We start from the raw sequence: 23648 nt of genomic DNA on the forward strand, positions 1-23648 counted from the left end.
GAGTGTCGGGACAGCAATACCTACTTTCAAGGAAAGTACGTATTTGTGGTACAATTAGGGTGAACAGAGGCCTCCCTCCAGATCTGAAAGAGGAATGTAAACGCCTGAAACGTGGCAACACCGCATTCAGGAGGAAGGAGGACATTCTTCTTCAGTCCTGGAGGGATACTCGCGTTGTGAATATGGTTTCCACTATTCACAATTCGAGCATGGTTGATGTTCAAAGATGACACGGGCAAGTAAAGAAGCCTCTTTGTATTTCCGGGTATAATATGTTCAAGAAAGGAGTTTATAGGGCCTACCAGTTCTTGGCCTATTATTCCCTACCTAGGAAAACAGTAAAATGGACGAAGAAAGTTGCACTGTGGCTTATAAACTGTGCAATTTTCAATTCATTTACGGTTTTGAAAAAGGTGAACAGAAATTCTACTTTGAAATACAAAGCATTTCTGTTGAAACTGGTAAAAACCTGGGCTACTGACGTCATGGTGGCGGCAGTACCTGCGTCAGACACAGACGTAGTGCAGCCGGGGCCATCTGTTCTCACCCACCAGAGGCCTCAAGTAGACACACCTGGCCGACTCTTGGGTGATATGCGGAAACATATTCTCGTGAACATTGTGAAGAGTGAATATTGCAAGAAGAAACACCCTTCTAGGCAGTGCCGTGTGTGCGCAGAGCACAAGAAGAAGAGTAGAACTGCCTAAATGTGCAAATTCTGCGTAATGCCTCTTCACAAAGGGGAATGTTTCCAGAGATATCACACGCGCAAGCACTTCTAGGAGCTCTAGTAAGTTTTCTCAAAAAATTTCAGTTCATAAAATTAATTAGGAGATTTTATATTAATTTTTAAAGTGAACAGTGCACAAGTTAGGGTAGTAGGTTTAAAAACGCCGGTCCCCAGGGTGATTTAAATGTTTAAACCACCGGTCCGCAATGTGCTAACATTTTAACAACTATATTTAATCTTAGATGTGATCACATCTTTTTATACATAATGGCACTACACATCAATAAAAAAACGGTATTCCCATAAGTAAATACTAGCCAATGTAGGAAAACTATCAGACAAATACAGGTGAATACAAAAAGTAATATACCTGATGATGGCTTAATGGGCCAAAACATGTTGTGAGAAATGATGATCGTATGGTGTATCTATACTTCTTATTATAGTGAGTGAATAAAATAAAGAAATTTCACACACACAATATAACACTACAATATAATAATTCCAACTATCATCACTAATGTCGATTTTGGAAAACCTAAGGAAAATCTGAATTAATCTACATGAAGTGTTTTAATTGCTTCATTTAAGTGAGAATACTTTTAATAAGAACATTTTATGTACAACCTTACCATAATTCCTCTTTTTCTCGCTGTTTCCTTTCCCTTTGTCTGCGAGATATACGAGTTCGCGGTGGGGTTGTACCATAATCACCATATTCTTTCAATATATCATCACCATCGAAACTTCCTTCAGTGCTGTCGAAGTGGTGTGGGGAGAACAGATTTCCACTATTACGTTCAACGCTTCTGTTTGCCCTAAACAAAACAAAAACATTACAAATTCAATATAAAACCACTCTAAGATGCTCCAAATGCGGTACTGAAATATAAACTCACGCAACCAATACCGCGAAAACTGTAATATCGGCAATAAAGCAGTGTGAACTTTACATAACCGCAGACACCATGCAAGCAGCAAGAACTGACATAACTTGTGTCATTTAGAGTAACTCATCTTACCCTTCATCGTCGGAACTTTCTGAACTAAAATTTATCTTAATTCCCACTCTCGTCTTCCAGTCATCATCTGCCATATGTATTTCTTTGACCTTATATTCGCCAAGTAATTAGTACTAAAAGCTGAATACATTAACAGCAGACACACGAAACCGACTATCTATCGGCGTCACGCACTTCCATCTCTTCGGACCAGTAATTCAAAAACAGCTGACGAACACTTACCTTCTTCAAGCCTTTCAAGCCTGCCACCACAATGCATTGAGTATGTAGTCTAATATTTTAGCGAATGTAATGATTTCATGTTACTAAAATACAGACATAAACTGCAGTGTGAGCTCTTGTTATAAGTAGTAAATATCGTTAACCCCCTACATCATTATATTAACAGCGATCCGTGGTATTAACCAATCATTCACAACTAAAATCAACCACCAAATTGATCTGGACATCAGTTATGCCAACAAATTAATCTGTAAAGTACTTGATACAAAATTCCTTGGAATACATGTAGACAGTACACTGTCTTGGAAAATACGTATTGAACAAATTATACCTAAATTAAATGCAGCTTGCTATGCGATGAGATCAATTAAGCCTTTTATGTCACAGGAAACATTGAAGATGGTTTACCATGCCTACTTTCATTCTATTATGAACTATGGATTAATATTTTGGGGGAACTCTTCACATAGTGTAATAATTTTTAAAATACAAAAGAATATAATAAGAATCATTACAGGATGTAGAAGTAGAGATTCATGTAGAGAATTATTTAAGAAATTAAAAATTCTACCTCTTCAATCGCAATACATATTATCGCTTCTCCTATTTGTTGTTTACAACAAAGATAAATTCAAATTAAATTCTGATGTCTATAACATGAATACTAGACAAAAATATAACTTCCACCTACCCTCATCAACTTTATCAGTATATCAAAAAGGAGTCTACTTTACTGGCATAAAAGTGTTCAACAATCTGCCACAAAGTATTAAAAACTTGGGCAATGATACTAAAAAGTTTAAATCAGAGTTAAAGAATTATCTACATGCTCATTCCTTCTACTCTTTAGATGAATACTTCAATGTAAATAGAGAATGATGTAAAATTAAGTTATATTAATTTTTAAGCTAAAATTGCCTGTACTTATGTATGTAACCTTTTGACTTGTTCTGTATCCAAAGGTACTAACCTGCTTAGGATTTATAGAATGTAAATAAATTCAATTCAATTCAATACCATAGTGCAACATCATACTTGCGAGCGAGGTTGACGCGGTGGTACAAATGAAAGAATATCATGCCCAAGGGGCCCGATTGTTCATTAGCTTGTTGACAACATTGGGGTTTGGTGTGTGTAGGTTACATATTTACCTAAAATTTACTTCAGTATCGTCAAGCTGTGTCTTAGGACTACCTGAAGGCTTCTTGAAGATGTTGGCCTTTAATAAGAAAGTTCAGGAGTATTTAATAATATAAACATAATTCGGTATAGTGGCATTAAAACTAAAAGCTATAGACGATAAAGAGGATGAGTTGTTTTAGAACAGTATAAACTAATTTTCGAAGAAAAATTGGCTTGAACATCTACAGATGATGCCATCGGAGTGATCAGAACTCCCAAGCAATTTCTGTGGTAAGACATGATGTAAGAAGGCCAAGAAGATGGATTAATGTATGCGGACGAAACAGGGTAACAAGTAAAACCCTTGCAGATGATGATAATGACATTTTCTCGTACTCTTGTAGAGAGCGTATGTCAGGATTACGTAATATTTTCATGGCGAATTACCGTCAAAGAATAGCATTCCACAAGCTTCAGTAAAATCTGACAAGTCATTGTCTTCTAAAAAGGAGAAAACATAGCCTATAAACCCGGAGACCGTACCTTCCACCTATTAGATTAGCGAACTTGACGTAAATATGTTAAGAGGTTGTATAATTATCTTCTTTCTGTTCCTCCAATGTATCCTGGAAAGTAAATAATTACCCGTATAGGTTATGATATCCCATACTGAGAGGCCACCAGCTATTTCACGCAAGAAGAAACAAATCATGTTGTCTCAGAAATTAGTCGCTATTATAAGACAGTAATGGAGTTTGTCTTTCAAATAGCACGTTAAAATATGTGTGACATTACCGAATTAATATAAGCTTAGTCGCAGGCGGTCACAGACGCCACTTGGAGTTATACGGTGTGAGCAGCTGGAACATTTTACGAACATGTTTAAGTCAGTTTTTACTGAGTGGCGTAGAATATACAGGGCAGAAGAATATTTGTTAATATTTCGAATTTTTGGTGTTAACATTCTGTATATTGCATTTTTTATTCAATGCTGATTTTCTCCAAAAATCTGAGGGTCAGGCATCCGGTTTGCTACCCTTTTATTTGGCGCCTATTAATTTAACAGTTTATGGGCATTTACATAATAATTAAAAGCAGATGATATTTTCTTCAAGACGGCTGGTATATAAGTATTTCGTTTTATCCTCATACTCTAAAATTAGGCAAGAGCCAGGTCAAGGAAGAAACCTCCTTAAAAATTTCCTCCTGTCTATACCATTCCAAATAACTTGCAGAGTAACTATCTCAGAATACAATTATATGGCATAGTTGGTATAATCAGCACCACATATGTATATTTAACACTTCTTATATGGCTGTGCCTCAAAAAGAATTAACATGGGCTGTAAACAAGGTCTCCCCCTAACTTTGACACCAGAAATGAGTGTCAAAATTGATGATAAACTTCAGACTGATATAAAACATGCTCATTTTTGTTATAATTTAGTATATTTCTGTGTATATTGTTTAATTTTCTCTTCAGTTCACTGAATATGAAAATATTTCAAACATTACATTCAAGCTAAATGGTAGGCCTGACTGGCTGATATTTAAAGTAATTTTGGAATTGGATTTTATTAAGAAAACAAAGCAAACTGCAGTGGGTACAGGATCCAGTCAAAATAAATGAAGATAACACCATAAATTTAGAAGAATTCACCACTGAAAAAGATATTGAGGCATGTACAATTCATCTGCCTATGAATTTACTAGGAGAGAAAAAACTTTATATATAGACTATTTATAGGTCGCCATTGGGTAATTTTATAATTTTTTGGAGAAACTACAAAGATATGATTTTATATAAACTATACCGAGAGAGTTATATGTGGTGATATAAATGTAAATTACTTAAATGATGATGATAATAGAAAAACAATTAGATGCTATTTTGTATTCTTATAATTTTATTAGTATTGTAACATTTCCCACTAGAGTGGGCATGTCCACAAGTACTATAATTGATAATTTTTATTGATACAAGAACTGGTAAATATGATATTATCCATTTATAAATGGTCTATCAGATCATGATGCCAAGGTGTTAATACTACATTACTTACTTACTTACTTACTAATGGAGCTGAGCCATTCTGGAGGAGCCGCCAATTCTGCAGCTACTCAAGAATTTCCCAGCATTTTATGGAACACAAAGGTTCATCACCGTGTTCACAAGAGCCCTCCACTGGTCTCTTAAAGTACAGAATCAGGGACAATACACTTACATGAAACAGATGATAAATAATGATACCATAGCAAATTTTCTGTTACAATTAAGCCAGGAAACATGGGAATCAGTCTTTGATGAAAATGACATTAGCAAGAGTTTCAATTTATTCTTAAATATATTTTTGAGAACTTATTACTCCAGTTTCCCTTTAATTCAGAAAAAAAGTATCCGAAAAAATAATTCGTGGATCGCAACATGCATAATGAAATCTTGTAAACATAAATGAGAAATTTACAACGAATTAAGGAATAATAAGAATCCTAATTTTAGAGTTTATTACAGAAACAATTCTAAAATACTGAGTACTGTTATAAAAAAGGCAAAAAAGAATGGAGTATGATAAATGTATCATCACCATCTGTAATCTGTCAAGACGACAGGTCCACAGTCTCTTCCAAAACAGTTCCTCCACTTGATGTGATCTAGAGCTTTCTCCTTCAATTGATCTGTTAACAAAATGTATCCTACACTCCCACAATAAAATAAAAACTACTTGGAGTATTACAAAGAAAGAAGTAGGTAGGAATACAAGTAGGATAACAATACACTAAAAATTGATGGTAAAGTAAAAGTAAAGCTATCCCTGTAACAGGCCGTGAAGGCCCATAGGGTTGTGAGACGTTAAGGGTCCCACATTATCTAGATTCTAGACAATTGGCTCAAAGATGGCAGTAAAGTTGTCAGCCATACGATCCTGCCGCGCTTTACTCCCCAGGAAAATTATTTCATTCATTCCTGATACTCATTTCTGTTAGAGGCTGAGTCGACCGCATGGCCATAGTGCGGCTGGAATGATTACATCCACTGAAAAAAATCCAATGATCCCATTGGGACTTGAACCCGCGACCTCCCGGTTTGTAGCACAGTGTCTCAACCAAGATACTAAATAATCAATAAGATATTTTAGGAGAGTTTAATAAATATTTTGCCAATGTTGCCGAAAAATAATAAGACAAGCCAACAATAATTCTATGCCTACGAATGACTCAAAAAATGAAGAAAATCATATGTATTATATGGATCAAGCTTTTATAAATTCGCATCCAAATGTAAACTATAAATGCTCTACAAATAAAGAAATAGAGAATATAATGTTATATTTTAGTGTCCTGTTGCACTGATTTATGTCCATGATTTATTCTGACCGTCTTACAGTGCATATATTTATTCACCTTACTCTCCTCTCTTGCACTACATGTTTCAGCACTAAAGTGCCATCTTCAGGTGCTTCTCTATGTACGTCGAACTACTTCATTGCATGCCCTGTTGACTTTATACTAAAATAACTAAAATATATATTCGTCATATATAATGATAAATTTTAAATATTAAAACTGTTCAGGATTTGTCATCCTTATGTCATATCTCAATACGCAGGTCACACCTGTCTTCTTCTATCAGAATATTTTTTCTCTTTTCATGTGTGTATTGTGCTTTGTGTTGTGTCTTGCTCCTGTGACTGCGTGTGTTATACTGGTGGGTATGTGTGTGTATGTATATGACAAACACATACCCAGCAGGCCCAGCAGTATAACACATGCAGTCACAGGAGCAAGACACAACACAAAGCACAATACACACATGAAAATAGGAAGAATACTCCGATAGAAGAAGATAGGTGTGACTCACGTATTGAGATACAACATAATGATGACAAATCCTGAACAGTTTTAATATTTAAAATTTATCATTATATATGATGAATATATATTTTAGTTATTTTAGTATAAAGACAACAGGGCATCCAATGAAGTAGTTCGACATACATAGACAAGCACCTGAAGATGGCACTTTAGTGCTGAAACATGTAGTGCAAGAGAGAAGAGTAAGGTAAATAAATGTATGCACTGTAAGACGGTCAGAATAAATCATGGAAATAGAGAATATAATAAAATCTCTTAAATTAAAAAAACTTGTGTGGATATATCACCCATTATTTTAAAAATAAGTTCACCATTTATAATTTCACCAATAAACTATATATGCAATAAGATGTTAAGGGCAGGAGTTTTTCCTGATAGACTAAAATATGCCATAATAAAACCTTTGTGTAAGAATAGTGATATATGGCAGGCATGTCCAACGCGTCGATCGCGGGACGATTTTTGGTTGATCTCATAGGTCTGTAAGGAAATTATACATGAAAAGCATCTAAATTCACTTCTAATATAATATGATTATATTCAGATTTTGAAGGGAAAATACGTATTAGTCATTCCTATTTTTCTGTTACATAGCTCATGTGAAAATTGCTTTACACTTGTGTTAAGTGAACTGTGGGGAAGAACCTACTTAATCCTTATCACGTGAACTCTTTATTTCATCACTCGTCAGCCGTGTGTGTTCTGTTGCAAGAGTGATCGATACAACGTGTGATTCACTTTGTTCCCTCCCTCCAGTCAACTGTGAATCCCCGTACGTTGAATTAACAAGTAAGACGTATTATTATATTAGCTGTTAGTGGAGATTTGCTGCTTTGCTGTACATTAAACAAATATGGAGTTTGGGGATGAGCTCAGTGTAATCAAAGGGGCAGTAAGTGCTCTGCCCACGTTATTTTATTAATTTTGAAAGCGTCTGTGTGCGTATGCCAGAGTAAACAGTTACCTCAATATAGTGGAATATGCAATGCCTCAGTATCCTTGCCTACATCCATACAGAACCACAGGCAAAATGATGGTTTTATAATTCTAATTTTTGTTCTTCTACACAGTGGATGATAAAACAAAAGGTTCAGGACTGACTGATAGCAAGCATTACCTGAATTCAATCTCCTCTTAATTTCCTCCTGAATCAAATTTTGATTTGTTACTGTCATCCCAGATGTTTCAACTGCGCCACATTTTCTGTCTTTATATCATGATTTTTCCGTATTCTTGTGATGAGACAGCAACATGTTTTTTCTCCATTTACTTTGAGACCAACCTCCTTACACATGCTAATTAAAGTCTCTGTGTGGAAATAAGTCTCAGCCAGATGAAATTTGATTAGATCCACTTGGCATACTTACATTAGAACTCTCACAGGTGAAGGGATCTGCTTCCTCTTAATTGTTAGGCATCAAGTGGGATATATCGATGATTAGAGGAAAAAATAAGCGTTCATATCAAGTATATGTGCAGTAGAATGGCAACTGTCTCAATTAGTGACAAATGTGGCTCAGATAATAAAAAATTCGGGTAACTGGATTAAATTCTTATCAATGACAAAACACTTAAAAATGTATTTGAGAATACATACATACATTCATATACACTTGATTCTGGGATAAAATTAACTGCAGGAACATTCTTCTATATTGGAACCTACATGATGCATCATCACATAAAGCAGTGTTTCTGGAAAGATTTATTGGAATTTTAATTATGTTGCCATGCTGCAGTCACAAATAAGATCTAAAAGTTTGTGAGATGGTAAATTGTTACAATTAATATGTTGTCAGACATTATCCATCATCTCATCTATTCTTAAAAAACCGTCCTGTTTCTTTTAAAAACACAGCATTTCGGGGACTGGATTCTGTCCCCGTCTTCAGGTAAAACCTACTCAGTTGGGTCCAATATACAGAGCTAGCCCCTATATCTGGACAACTATACTAGTTTCAGAAGGGGTTCATAATCCAAGCACAACACAAACCATCTGTGAGAGCTAAGAAATAATGAAGCTATCACATATGAGGCCTTGCACCAGAGAAGTATCTTGAATGAAATCATACCTTGTGGTACCAACACATGAAACAAATAGTTACCCAATCCAACTACACTTGACGGCGCTGTAGTCTCTTGACTACTGCTGTGATGACAGGGGTCCAGATGAGAGAGAGATCCACAGTGGGTTGACTGATCGGATGGTCCAGCAGAGACATGCGGGCTTATTCCTTGTATTTCCTGTATGTGGTGTTGGGTTCGATCTGCAAGATCTTCGCTTCATTCCAACAAATTTTGTGGTCTTCCTCGTATGCATGTTGTGCAGTGGACACAGGTTACTTACTGTACAGCACTTTTAAGAGAAAGATCGTGCATTCCTCTCTCCCTCTCCTCTCAGTATGGATACTTCTCATATTCATATTGTTGCATAAATATGTGATTACCATGCTTTAAGCAAAATAAGGGTCAATGAAAATGGCTGTAGAAAAGCTAGAGGTACCTAAGTAGGGTAGAGGGGTTCAAATTATCCCACCCACCTCCTAGTGGCAGTTGTATAAATAGCAAACTGACCTGGGTGACCAAAGGTTGTGGTGCTTTAACATGTAAACTACTGTACCAAGACCTGTGGGGCACCAAGGAGGCAGTGTAGCAAACAATACCCTTGGAACACAAATCACTCTTCCATTGTACGTTGTGCGTTCAAGTTCTAAGGTCTCCGATTTTTTTTCTCACACAATAACCATACAAACAATTTGAAACTTCTGTCACTTTTCAACGTAATCTCCCTGCAGCCATACACATTTTTCACAACGTTGACACCTTGATTCCATGGCCGCTATGAACGCTTCTGTAGAAGTCTGTTTTGACCACTGGAAAATCGCGCTTTGTTTCAGGATTGAAAAACAGCATCCATGTCTCATCCATTGTCACAACTGATGAAAACAAAGTCCCATTCATGCTTTCATCACGTGTCAACATCGCCTGGCAAATTGCCATGCACAGCCTTGTGGTTGTCCACCAGCATTTGTGGCACCCACCTGGAGGACATTCGCAGGTCTTCATGCAGGATTGTGTGCACAGATCCCACCGAAATGCCAACTTCGGAGGCAATGTTTTCCACGCTCAATCGGCAATCCTCCAAAACAACTTTCTCAACTCGGTCGAACATGTTGTCAGACCAGCTGGTGCAAGGCCGAGATTGTTTTGATTCGTTGTCACACGACATTCGGCCTTCTTTGAACTGTCACACCCACAAACGTACATTTTTCACATTCATGACACCATCACCACAGGTCTCACTCGACTGGCGATGAATTTCAATGCGTGTCATGCCACGCAAGTGGAGAAAACGAATGATTACTCGCTGTTATTGTAACGAAAACGTCGCCGTTTTAAGTATCAAAAACACTGCTCACTCTCGCTGCCACCACTAGAGTTCTGTGTGCTGTACAGTGCTGCCATCTCTGTCACGCATTCACAAAGAGTGCACACGTATTTTAAACTAAACCGAATGTGTCTATCTGCTCCCAGTCCTGAGAAAAAAAATCGGAGACCTTAGAACTTGAACGCCCCTCATACATACCTACCCTTTCCCCTGCATGCCAGGCTCTGAGATGATATCAGACTAGCTAAAAGTGTCAAAAGTGGCTACTGTAATGGTCCATAGGATTTTAACACCTAATTTACAGGTCTCTTGGAAACAGTCGCATGCAAGAAATGTGGGCATGTACACAACAGACCCAGTAGTGGTCCAAGTGCTTGGGTAAACTATAAAATGCCCACTTCCCACATAATAAGTGTAATACGACACAAAAGTAGGATAAGTCTGCAAACTCATGGCTGTAAAAGTGCTACATACTTCATTGCTAAATATCAATGTGGTTGCCTTCAAAGTACTCCCCTTGAGAAGATATGCACTGATGCCAGCGCCTAGTCCACCCTTCAAAACAATTTTGAAACTGTTTTTGTGGAATGGCCTTCAGAGCTGCCGTCATATTACTCCTGATGTCAATGTCATCAAAATGCCTTCCTTTCAATATATCTTTTATCATCCGGAACAGAAAAAGTCACTGGAGGCTAGATCCGGTGAATAGGGAGGTGTTCCAGCACAGTTATTTAATAGCTAGAAACTCCCTAACAGACAGTGCTGTGTGAGCAAGTCCTTTGGGACCATTTCTGCACACACCTTCCTCATGTCAAGATCTTCAGTTAAGGTTTTCCTGACAATTTCTGAGTCAATGTTTGCTTGCTCTGCTATGCTCCTGACAGTCAGCTGATGATTTTCACACACAATTTGACAAATTTTTGGAATGTTTTCTTCAGTTCTGATGGTTGCTGGCTGTCCTGATCTCTCATCATCAGACACTTTCCCTTCCCTCAGAAAAAAACATATCACCTAATTGTAAACTGCTGTTTTCTTCACAGCATTATCCTCCTAAACTTGCATCTCTCTCATTTCGCTTCCACTCCTGCTAAGTTTAACAAGAAATTTAATGTTAGTTCCAACATTTTTGCGACAGCACATCAAAACACACTCAAATAATAGACACCACTCAGAAAGAGACTGCCATAGAGCAACAACACAGCTGTGAAACGCTGATATGTCAACATCATCAATCCATACTGAGGTTTCTGTCCACAGCTGCCATGGCAACCACACGGCAGCAAGTTCACAATCTTGATGGTGACACCTCATACTGTACTCCACATTTTCATCCACAGAAAAAGGTAAAGTTGGCCTCTTTAAAAAAATCACCTACAATAAATAAATTAACATGGACACAAGTTTTCTTAAAAGCTGTAATAGGCCATTTCATAATTTGTATTCTTCATCAAATATAATTACTAAGATGATGAAAAGAAAGTATAAGATGGGCAAGACATTACAAAATTTTATTCTGAAAACTTGCAGGGAAACAACCACCTAGGAGACCTTGAAACAGGCAGGAGGATATTACAATGGACCCTGAACAGCTAACTCCATTCAACCAGCTCGGGCTAGGGTCTACTGGGGAGAGTTAAAATAACGAGATCTCCATATTCCATGATATCCATGAAGCAGAGTTCTTCTTGAGAAGCTGACAGTCATGCAGCACGTGGATTCATTTTGTTCCTTCGATTACCTTTTGAACGGTAACATATGTAGGTCATATGAAAAACATGCTGCCAAATTTAATATCCCTATCCATACCTAGAGGTTGTCCATCAGATCTATATCCTTCAAAAAAGAAAAAAGAAAGACCACAAGCAAACTATACCGTCCGAGCGAGCACCACTTGTCGGCAAAGTTTAGTGCCAACTTTTGTGGACAGAGGGTGTCACACAACAAATCTCCATGGCCATTAATTTCGGTTTTCTAGACCGGATCTATTTCCTTCATGTTCTTAAAATCTTGTATGCATTTGTCATCCCCATGCACACTATACATTAAGTCCTACCCATCTCAGTATCCTTGGTTTCATCACAATAATAATGTTTATTGAAGAATGCCAATTATGAATCTATTGATTATATAATTTTCCCAATTTTTCTATTACCAGTACATTGTCTTATGTTTAAATATTCTAAGTTCAGGCTTTGTTTAAGGCTGGTAATTTAACCTGTGCAACCATCAGTTTCTCACAGACTATGCTCCATGGCATTTACTATGACTATGGCAAACTCCCAGAAAAAGGTTTGTGCGTGCCAGTTTTCTTTGTTCAAGGTTTTCATGAACCTTGAACAGTTCTGTGTAGTCTGCTGAAAGTCAACGAACAATTTGGAGGAACACATTGACTGCATCTTCTGGGCCAAAGGATAAGCCAAGCAAAGAAACCAGTATAAAGGCAGGGGTCAGAGTTCTGACTGTGTTGAATATGCAACGTTCTTCCATATTCCCCAAAATAATAAAGTCCTAAAATGCAGAAATTTTGCATGAAGTAATTCAAAACCAGAAATTATCCACCAAAATTCAGTGTAGGTAAGAAAAAAAAGGTAAAGTTCTCCCTGAGCTTAATCAAGCATCATGCCATGAAGTGGAGGTACAGCTCCATGCATTATTAATCTCGGCACCAGATAGAGGTGAGTGGTCAGTTCATCCACCAGGGCCAGTCTGGATGCTGTGGAGAGGACACAAATCTGAACTCCTACCAGGAATCAACTTCAGATCCCTGGTCATCCAGTCTGTAGCGTGATCACTTTACTAAGAGCTTCCCTGGCGTTACAAGGCTCAGAACAGGAACCAGTCTTCCTTCGTATAATTCATGAACAAAATAAGTCAACTTACTTTTGAAAAACAACGGGTCTCACTGGAAAATCAAAATGGTGTTGGTGATATATGTAGATAAACAAAAACATTTGTTCCTTTCAGCACATCGGTTCCCACTTTGTAAGAGAATCCCAGTGCTGACTCATGTGAATTTTCGTATTAAAACTTGCATGTAGCATGCAACATACAAACTTGTTTAGCAGACTAAACATTGCCAAATTACGTTACTAATAGTACAAACTTTCCTCTTGCCTCTTATATTTGAAGAATGTTCTGCCTCTCCATGAATAGAGCACAATACAATCACATCAGGCAAAGTTTAGTAAAAAATAAATGCACATACTTATGAGTTAAGGTTACATTACGAACTTTTCATCTGAGAGTTGAAAAACCTTTACCCCCAAACACGTATTCCGTAATTGTTTCATACTGAACTACATGCAAATCAATCCAAGTCTAAAACACCTTTGAGGGTATGTCACACCTTATGGAAGGAAAGTCCTGTGTATTCAACAAGACCTCAGGTATGGAAATTATGGTTCCCATTGTATGTTGAAAATAGAAAACTAGCAAGTTTTTAATGATTATGAGTGTCATCATCTGATGACTCATTTTCAAAGATGATTTAGACAAGAAATACCATACTCAACCTGAACCCTTCCAATTTTTATGAAATCTGGCAAGTCACTCTATTTTTATGGCTAAAGAAACTTCTTTATGCAATTACACATCTGTAATCCCATCAGATTTGATCCCAGACATAATAGGTACCAACAAGCTCGATTCTCTGAAACTCTGTATGAACAGCATGTCCTTCATCACAAACATGAAACAATGTGTCATACTTGAAGGTCAACTGAAAATTATGCAGCCAAGTACTTTGTTCTGATATCTGATGAACTGACTGAACCTGTGGGATGTCCAAATTTATTTACAAATTTTGAATGGATCTTCTACTCATAAATGTCTGCAAAGTTTAGCATTTTACCTACACCAATCTAAGATGCCAGAAAAACAAGTTTTTCCCAGACCAAAGTGCCTATGATAGAATATCAGCTTACAATAAAATAAGCAGGACCTCTGAAAGGAAACTGGAATCACTGCAGCAGCATATGAAGAAGTGTAACACATCAGCAACTTTATTACAAACTAAGTCTACATACATATACTGATTTTTCCAATTTATATTTACATTTTAGTCATATATGAAAGAATCCATAAGCCCTGAAATATACCAAGTAGCAAATATACTTTCAACAAACTTGCCAATATGAATGACAAATGGCAGGTTTCAGGTTGAGGGTTCTGATTTGACATAGAATAACCCTATACACATTTCTTACTGGCAAAATTATTTAAGTCTCGTGAGAAAAAAATAAACCCAAACTGAAAACATTTTATTACTTACTTTGAATATCCCTAGTACTATACAAAAAATTACTTAAAAACTAATATCTTCCGTCTTATGGATTATTTTTCACTTTCAGCTCAAATCTGCTGCTTTACAGGATATCCAAATGAGTACTCCCTATCTCACTCCAAAATAGTACAAATGGCCTGTTAAGGAACAACAACTTATTTAAAATGTTACATGTTGGGACTCAATTATTGTTGTAGGTCTACATAATACTACATCCCATACCAGAAAGAAAGAGAAGTTTTCTCTACTTATTAAGAAGTAGAACATAATTTCCAGTAACTATTTTTAATATTACTTAGTACTTAATTAACTGTTCAAGCTGATATAAAAAATTAGCTTCATCATGTTAACAATATTTTTCTTATAACAGGAACAAGAGAAGTACAAGTGGTTGATGCAATCATTTTTCCGAGTAGAGGAAAAGTGTCTTACATACTTCAACACAGTTTCAATTTCCATTCGCTAATGCTTCTTCTTCTTCTTCTTCGTTACAAAGGCAACTTGGTTATGTGTATTTTAAAGACATTTCTCTACCAGTGGCATATGCACTGGATCATCAACTACTGCACAGTCAACAAATGAAAGTCTACTATTTTGTACACTGATGTCAAAGAATGGAAACTGGAGAGAGAGAAAAAACTTGCACTTGCATACTGACGATGCAGAATTATGTACAATACAAATCTTAAAGCACCAGTCAAGTATGTTATTAGTAACATGACTTAAGTGACAGTGAAGAAATGAAGTTTTGGAAGAATTTTGTTAAATGGCACTGCTCATAAGCTGATCTGTTCAATTTTCAGCCATCCAAAATGAAAAGAAAGAAACAAATGCAAGTATTCAGTGTGTTATGTGTAAAGCAGACATTAGTTTACATAAAAACGAATGTTACATGTACTAATTATTTTTAAAGTAGCACAGTGCTATGCAAGAGATAATGCAAACAAAGACAATATAGAACTAAGTGGATTAACATGTGGTCTCTGAAAACAGTTCTCAACTTTATCAAAATTGTATGATTGCCTTTTGAAACTGTAAAAATAAAGAAATGGAATGCTACAACACAGTTAAGGCAAAAAGAATATTTAGAATATGAAAATGAGTATGTTTATGAATTAATCACTATTATACAATTGCAGTACATGACAACTTCCTATGAAATCAGAACTGTGTAATCTTTAACTGAATAAACCTCTCCCTTCCTCAACTCCATATAAATTATTTCTCTTAACTGGCAAAAGGCATGACTTACCAAGTTATTTGGCATAAAGAATATAGCCTAAAAATGAATGCACAAGATGTCATGATCCAGATCTGATACAACTGACTAACCTCATTTAATTCCTATGGTGTATGTTCAAATGAAATGCTTAGACTGCTAAGAAATTTTTTATTTAACAGAAGATAATTCCTTATAAGAAGTTGTAAAGCTATGTAGCAGACTCAAAAGTCTATTTTGATTATTACTGGGAACAACAGTTAATCAGAAAAAGTACTGCATTGCAGAGAATATTCAAACATCTGGCATGATCAGACAACCTGTACTTTCATTATCATTATTATTAATATACTTTTCAAACAGTCTTTCTTAATGTTAACGCTCGCTTCCTTCATTCATAAAAAGAGCCAAACATCAAACATACCAAGGCCACAATTTGTAATACAAGATATGTCCATTTCTCCCAAATATTCACTGAATAATTCATAATACACGATGGCCACTATTGTGGTGAACCAGTATCTTAGGCCGGTTGATTGCTGAATAGTTTTCAAGTCGATAAGATTTGCCAATGAAAAAATCTGTTCTCCATAAGAACAGTTTCTAGTGCATGGTAACGGCTGCAATAAGAACAGGAAGCCCAGGGTGGCAAGCAATCATGTTGTAAAATAAATATTGCCAGTAACACTGTCCACAAAAATATAGGAAAGTATTTACATTTTTCTTTTTCATGTATGACAATTAGGAAGCCCAGGCCAAGAAGCATATTGCAACCACCCTCACTATATTCCTTCTTATCTTTCACAATTACCATACACACTTGTGTAGGAAAGATCGAATCAGTTCCTTGCGAAACAGATCTGAAACAACATCTCCTTTCACTGACAAATTTGACTGATTTGTTACATCAAGATTATCATAAGGTAAACAGATCAATAAAATTTGAAGCACTCTGAGCATGTTTGAGTTGAAGTTACAATCAGTGCCTGAGGCTTGGCTCCCTCCACTCACTCTGCATGCAGCTGATGAATAAAACATGCCCTTCCAACTGTTTACATGTTTTCAAACTGATCCACACGACGCTTGGTATTGCCTTTACGGATTTCACGTAAGGTCTTGTATTTGTCACGACCCTGACGTACATTTTCCCTGTGAATCTTGTCCATTGCAGTCTCCTTTGATTCATCACGGGACTGAGCCAAATCTTGCTTCAGAGCCTGAAATATACACATGGTGACATATGGGCTTTTAAAAAGAAAAATTTAAGAGGACATTTTCTAGCAGCATATGAAACAAGTTCCCTTGCATACAATATTACATTCAAAAGAAAATTAGGATGTGACAAATCCAATTTTTAATTGTTGGGATGCCCTCAACTATTATGTAGGCTGTTCATAAGCAATTTTCTTGCGGACACAAAATAACAAAACGTTTCTCTGAACATAAAAGCCTGATATGTAACAGAGAACATATGATCTGATGAGACATGAAGATTGGCGCGAATGGTGAATTCTATAAATGGGGGAAAATAACAGGGGCATAATTCAGGGTGCTGTGCAGAATCTTCCTGGAGGGAGAGAGGGAAGAGCCTACATAAAAACATTAAGTCAGGACAGCCAGTTCTCTCAAACACAATTTGCAAGTAATGCTGCTAAACTAACCTGATACATAATTCAGGGTGCTGTGCAGAATCTTCCTGGAGGGAGAGAGGGAAGAGCCTACATAAAAACATTAAGTCAGGACAGCCAGTTCTCTCAAACACAATTTGCAAGTAATGCTGCTAAACTAACCTGATAAATGCATTTAGTAGTTACAACAAAGTCAAACACTACTACTGCATATACTTATACTTATGTGGTGTGTATTACAGATAACCCACACATCTCAATTTGAAAGTGAAAATTTTGTAAACCCACTTCTGAAAGTTTTATTACTCAATTTCCTGTTCAAGGTCTGTCAAGATAAGGACTGTAAACAATCTATTACACAGAATGTTTACTCAAGTTTTACAAGTGTTTACTGCTATAGAAATTCACACATGAAGAACAAATACATCTAAGAAACAAGTCATACTACATGAACTGAATTGACTCCATGGTTTTAAGCAATCTGGCTCAGTAGTATAGATTGTTCAGAAGGTACATTGCTTTGAACTTCACCAAAAGGAACAGTAATGCAAAGTTTTCATTGGGTTTCCTTGTCTCGGGAAAGCCAAGATACTGCTTTGGTGGGACAACTCCTTTATTCAATCTTCCTTATTACCATTCATGATCACCGTATTATCCCCTAATTAATATAAACTAATCCCTGCAGCTGACAAAGCATAGATAACAGTTCTATAGGCAACATATTGTTATGTGTACAGGGGCAAGCATGACAAAAATAAAGGGTCCTAGTTCAGATTGGATTTATTAGCACTTTGGTTGTACTCTCTCTTAATTACCTATAATATTTGCTGATGATACAAGTGTTATAATCTCTAGTAAAATGTTTGATGATTTCTGTGCAATATCAAACAGAGTACTCTCCCACATGAATAAATGGTTCAATGCTAACAGACTTGCCCTAAATTTAAACAAAACAAATGTAATGAAATTTACAACAAATAATGCCCCTCCCTATGTTTTAAATATTGGATATAATGGAAAATATATAGAAGAGACAGTAAATACGAAATTCCTTGGCTTGCAAATTGATAGCCACCTAAGTTGGTCGAACCATATAGATAAATTGATCCCTAAGTTAAGTGGAGCATGCTACGCAGTTAGAAGCATGTTTCATGTCAGCAATACTGAGACTCTCAAATTGATTTATTTTGCCTATTTTCATTCTGTAATGAAGTACGGAATAATTTTTTGGGGTAACTCATCTTACAGCCAGAAGATATTCATCTTACAAAAGAAAATTGTTAGAATAATGGCTGGTGTTAAACCAAGAGAATCATGTAAAAATATCTTCAAGAGGCTAGAGATCTTAACTCTCCCATGTGAATACATATTCTCCTTAATGATCTTCATTGTAAAAAACCAAGAATTTTTTCCAACCAATTCTACAATACACAATGTCAACACAAGGAATAAAAATCAGCTTCACAGACCAGTTGCCAGCCTCTCTTGTTTCCAGAAGAGTGCATATTATACTGGCATTAAAATCTTCAACAATCTACCACCAAATATCACAACTCTTATAGATAAACAGGGACAATTTAAAGTAGCACTAAAGAGATACTTAATTACACACTCCTTTTACTCTGTTGAGGAATTTATGCTTCCAAACAACATAAAGTGTATGTAATGTTTTCTCTTGTTTGGAACACAGGGAAAAAAAATCTAGTATATGTTAATGTATGGATTTATGATGGATATTTTACTACTTTTGTGAAATCCTTACTATTTATGTGAAATTGAATTGTGCATGTATATATGTATTGTATGATTTTTGACAAATTCAACATCCGGTAGGTCATCTGACTAACTCATGGATCTATGGAATGCTATGTATGTTACCAACAATACAGCACTATCGCTAATTTACACACTTTCCAGTTCACTGTTGCACATGCACTAGGACTCTCCATCTTCACTAGTTGTCTCCTGGCAACAGATCTCAACACAGAAACTAGCACTTCAAATAATTATGAAATCATCTTGCCATTTCTTGTTCAATCACCATGGAATCTCGGTACTCAAATATAAACTCTTCCGGACTTTTCTTAGCTGCAAGCAGACTCGTGTTATATAGCCAAGGCATGGACAATGCAGAAAAACACAGTTCTACTATTGCATAGTGCAGACCACACAGGAAACACTAGTCACTTGATAGCTAAGCACTGTTGGGATGTGACGTCACTGCACTTGCATGAATAGTGTTTACTGAGCCACTGCCTAGAAGCAGGTTGCATGACCCTGTTGTTACACTGTTGTGTGCATGTATTACTTAGTGATGGTTGTTTCTGTGGCTCAACCATTCTTGCAAGGAGCAAATATGCAACACTGCTCCTTCCTTAAGGCTGTTCATCCTGAATAGCCTAATGATGTATCACCTTTCCTTCCTTTCTGAGGTCTGTGCTTTCAACATCTTCCTGCAATTTTTTTTCCTTTCTTTTGCGGCGTTCATTCTCCAAGCGTTCCCACTGCTCCCTCCTTAAGGCCACTCGCCCCAAGAAGCTCATGCTAACGTGCCAGTAGTTCAAGATGTATCACCATCACCCAAAGGTTTTCTAATTCTTTCTCATTCCCACAGGGGGCCATAACCCGCAGAGTGGCTGGTGCTGCCACATATCCAGCTCTTCTTACACTAATGCTGCTAGTAGGTTTCTCTTCCGTCTTCAAGGGGGCCGACCCCTCCACAAGGTCCAGTTCCTCAGTTTCCGCAACCCGCTAGACATCCCAGTTGCTCGCTTCATGAACTCCAGTCTGAAAGCCTTCCTGTCTAACTCCTCTGATGACCTCTTGATCTTAAGAAGCAACCGCTGTCCTGTGCCTGGGTTCTTTAATCGCCTGCTGCCTTGTGGCTCGGTTGCATTAAAGGCCCCTCCAACATCTCTTTCCAAACCATTGGCTCTTTCCAGGTTTCTTGTACCAACATACTCCTGGTTTATCTCTTATGATGGTGTCCCCTGCACCATACCACTTTTGCACTGTGGGTCATCCTCCTGCCGGCTGCAGCCAATTCCTTCTGCAGTTCAGAATTTTCCTGAAGATATTTCTCTCGCACTGCGCCACTGTTGCACAACAGGACACCTTCCTGCAGGTGGCAGCCAATTTCCTTCACGATTCACAATATGTTTGGTCAGTTCCTGCTCTCCCCATTGCCCTGCAGCTAGATGCCAGCCCGTGCTGCTTCTTCATTGTTCCCACAAGATTTCATTGAGGCCTCTTATGTAGGGACTTCCCGATGCTCCACTTCGGACTGCATCACTCCTGAATTCGGCTCCATCTTCTCTGGATTGGCCTCCATTTCTTCCAAATCAGTCTTGTTTTCAGGTTCCCTCGGTTTCAGGCTGGTCTCTTATCTTTTCCCGATAGGCATCTGAATTGTCTCGAAAGGTTTTCATTTCAGCATCCATCTTGGCTCCACGGGTTCTCATTTCTTCTTGCATTGATTTCTCGAGTTCAACATTTGTTCCATGTTTGCAGGCAGTCTTTAATCTCATCGATCAATCAATCCAGTTCCTTGTGACATCAGACGTCACAAATTTATGATCTTAACTACAGTTGGTGAATCCAATATGATCCGAACCGCAATCTTCTGACACTAAAATGTCATATGTATTGGGATATGAGTGATGAAAATAACGGGATTGGATTTATTAGCACTTGTTAGAATTTCTCTTAATTACAACCAATGCAGTACTATCAGTGATTTATGCACTTTCCAGTTCACGGCTGCACACGCACTAGGATTCTCCGGCTTCACTAGTCATCTCCTGGCAACAAATCTCAACACAGCACCTAGCACTTCAAATAAGTATGAGGTCTTCTGGATTCTTCTTAGCTGCAAGCAGATTTGTTACATAGCCGTGGCACGGACAATGCAGAAAACACAGTTCTACTGTCGTGTAGCACAGACCACACAGAAAGCACTAGTCACGTGACAGCTAAGCATTGTTCAGATGTGACGTCGTCATGCCTGCGCTGAATTGTGTTTACTGAACCGTTGCCTAGAAGCAGGTTGCATAACCCCACTGTTCCATTGTTGCGTGTGTGTATTATTTATAAACTGCTGTTTCTGTGGCTCAGCCGTTCTTGCATGGAGCAAATACTCCACAATATCTCTATTTAAGAACTTTGGGACTGTGCGCCCAGCATAAAAAAATTCTCCCACAAGGCGTTACCAAAGAGCAATTAATACATGACACATAAAATCCATATTATACCTTATGGAAAAAATACTGAGAAATAAATTCATTTGGCTGTGTTTATTGTTTTCATTTTTCCTGTACTTCCTCCTACCAGAGCTAATATCTGAAACCAATCTCTATCATTTTCATGCATAGTTCTAGTTGGCAAGTTTTTGTATCTATTAAGGTTTTACCTTGAGCTGGTCATGAAGACGTTCATTACGTTCAGCTAATGTCCGTCTCTCTTCTATGGGGTCAATAATATTGTCATCCGTTGCTAAGTCCCGGCTTACATCACCATTTACCATCTCATCATCCTCATCATGCTCATTTTCTTGGACATGGTGATGTTGTGGTGTTGTAGTAGCAGCAAGAAGAGCCTGCTTCACCTCATCTTGCTTCCGTCTTGCTTCTTCAACTTCTTCCTGTTGTCAAGAAAAAAGAAAACGTGTAGAAATTTGTCACCAGTACATCATTTCATAGAGGACAATCATAACAGGAATCAGGGCTACTAAGCTAATATTCAGGAAGAATATGATCATGTAATGAACAAGTATCTTGCACATCTGGAGACTTTTTACACTGGAACAAAATTATCTCTATACCAATAGCATTACCAAGCCAGCTCAGCAATTCAATACAGATATTAACCAAGAGACAATGCACTAGTCCAGATAGCAGTTCGATCACATCGAGATCAACTGCCTGCTAAAGATGACAACCATGTTAAAATACATACTGAACACCCATGTTTTGTTTAAGTGATGACCAATTACATATACAATCATATACATATCAGGGTATCTACTTTGCTCATGGAGGCAGCAAGTTCCTAAAAAAATACTGACAATGTTCCATCAGGCTGCATGGTGTCACATCTTAATAGATAATAATCTTTAGTTATCACTGCTGAGGACCTCAAATCATGTGTCCTATCATGTCTAACTGGAGATGATTTTGTGCCTTTGGTGGTATGTGAAGGCAAATTTTACTACTGATTTCACTTTTTACACAGAAAATTCCCCAGTATTCAGCGCATTCTTGTAATTCTGCATTTTAAATTATAACATAAATTGTTCTTTAAATACAAGTCTTTCGTAGAAAGCACAATAGACCATTGTAGGTTGCAGGGCAAGGGCCGAGAAGGCCTACCCCTCATACATACATTCATTCCTTCATTCAGTCTTTCGTAGAAGAAACAAACTCTATGATGCTGTATAAGATTGGTAAGATGACAATTTTCCGACAACCATCTGTACTATACCCACCTCCCTAGATCAAAAGGCAGACCAATAATTACTCCTATCTCCTCGTATTTTTGTCTTCCATAGTGATTTACTCATTATGCAAACCCATACCTGGAGACGTCTTGTCTCCTCGTCCTTCTGATCCACTTCATTCTGGATTCTCACTACCTCCTCTTGTTTGGTTCTGATTTCTTCCTCTAATTTGGCTCGTTCAGCTGCTTCCATATTCTTACTCTCCTCGAGGCGTTCCATCATGGACTGCAAAAGTTACAAATTAATTGAACTGGGCCCCAGATAAAATATTTTTTAAAACAATGAATACCTAGAATTTTCTCCATAATGAACCATCTCCATGATGAAGTTTTCACCCAGTATGGATAATATGAACATCCACTATTATGTCAGGGCTCATACCTTCCCGAGTGATCCTTCCTTTCAAACATCATCCTTTGACATTTCCTAACTTAGGTCTGCTATCATGCACAAAAGTAACGTGTTTTGTTACTGATGACGCCGTTCGGATTGTTAATTAGTTTATTTAACAACCTACAAGTCTCGGCTACAATTAATTACAACGTTACAGGTTTCCACACTTTACAAACCCTACACACAAATCTCTTCCTTCTATCCTCAGTAGTCTACACATATTCACAGTACGGGAGCCATACAAGTCTCTCTGTATTACACACTCCCAATTACAC

The 23648-nt window shown here is 37.3% G+C and overlaps 1 protein-coding gene across 2 annotated transcripts in view; it reads right to left on the reverse strand.

Annotated features, from left to right (window-relative positions):
* Nucleotides 1-14332: 14332 nt before the first annotated feature.
* LOC111864537 (moesin/ezrin/radixin homolog 1) overlaps nucleotides 14333-23648 on the reverse strand; it is a 183076-nt gene continuing 173760 nt past the window's right edge. For both annotated transcript variants that reach the window (XM_023851848.2, XM_023851847.2), the window contains exons 9-11: nucleotides 23059-23205; nucleotides 21895-22125; nucleotides 14333-17075 (exon numbers count right to left, since the gene is read on the reverse strand). In XM_023851848.2, coding sequence (XP_023707616.1) covers nucleotides 16911-17075; nucleotides 21895-22125; nucleotides 23059-23205 — 543 coding nt within the window. In that variant the 3' untranslated portion in view covers nucleotides 14333-16910. The remainder of the gene's footprint in view (nucleotides 17076-21894; nucleotides 22126-23058; nucleotides 23206-23648) is intronic.

Source organism: Cryptotermes secundus, unplaced genomic scaffold (genome assembly GCF_002891405.2).
Source record: "Cryptotermes secundus unplaced genomic scaffold, Csec_1.0 scaffold1252, whole genome shotgun sequence".
Taxonomy (NCBI): Eukaryota; Metazoa; Arthropoda; class Insecta; order Blattodea; family Kalotermitidae; genus Cryptotermes; species Cryptotermes secundus.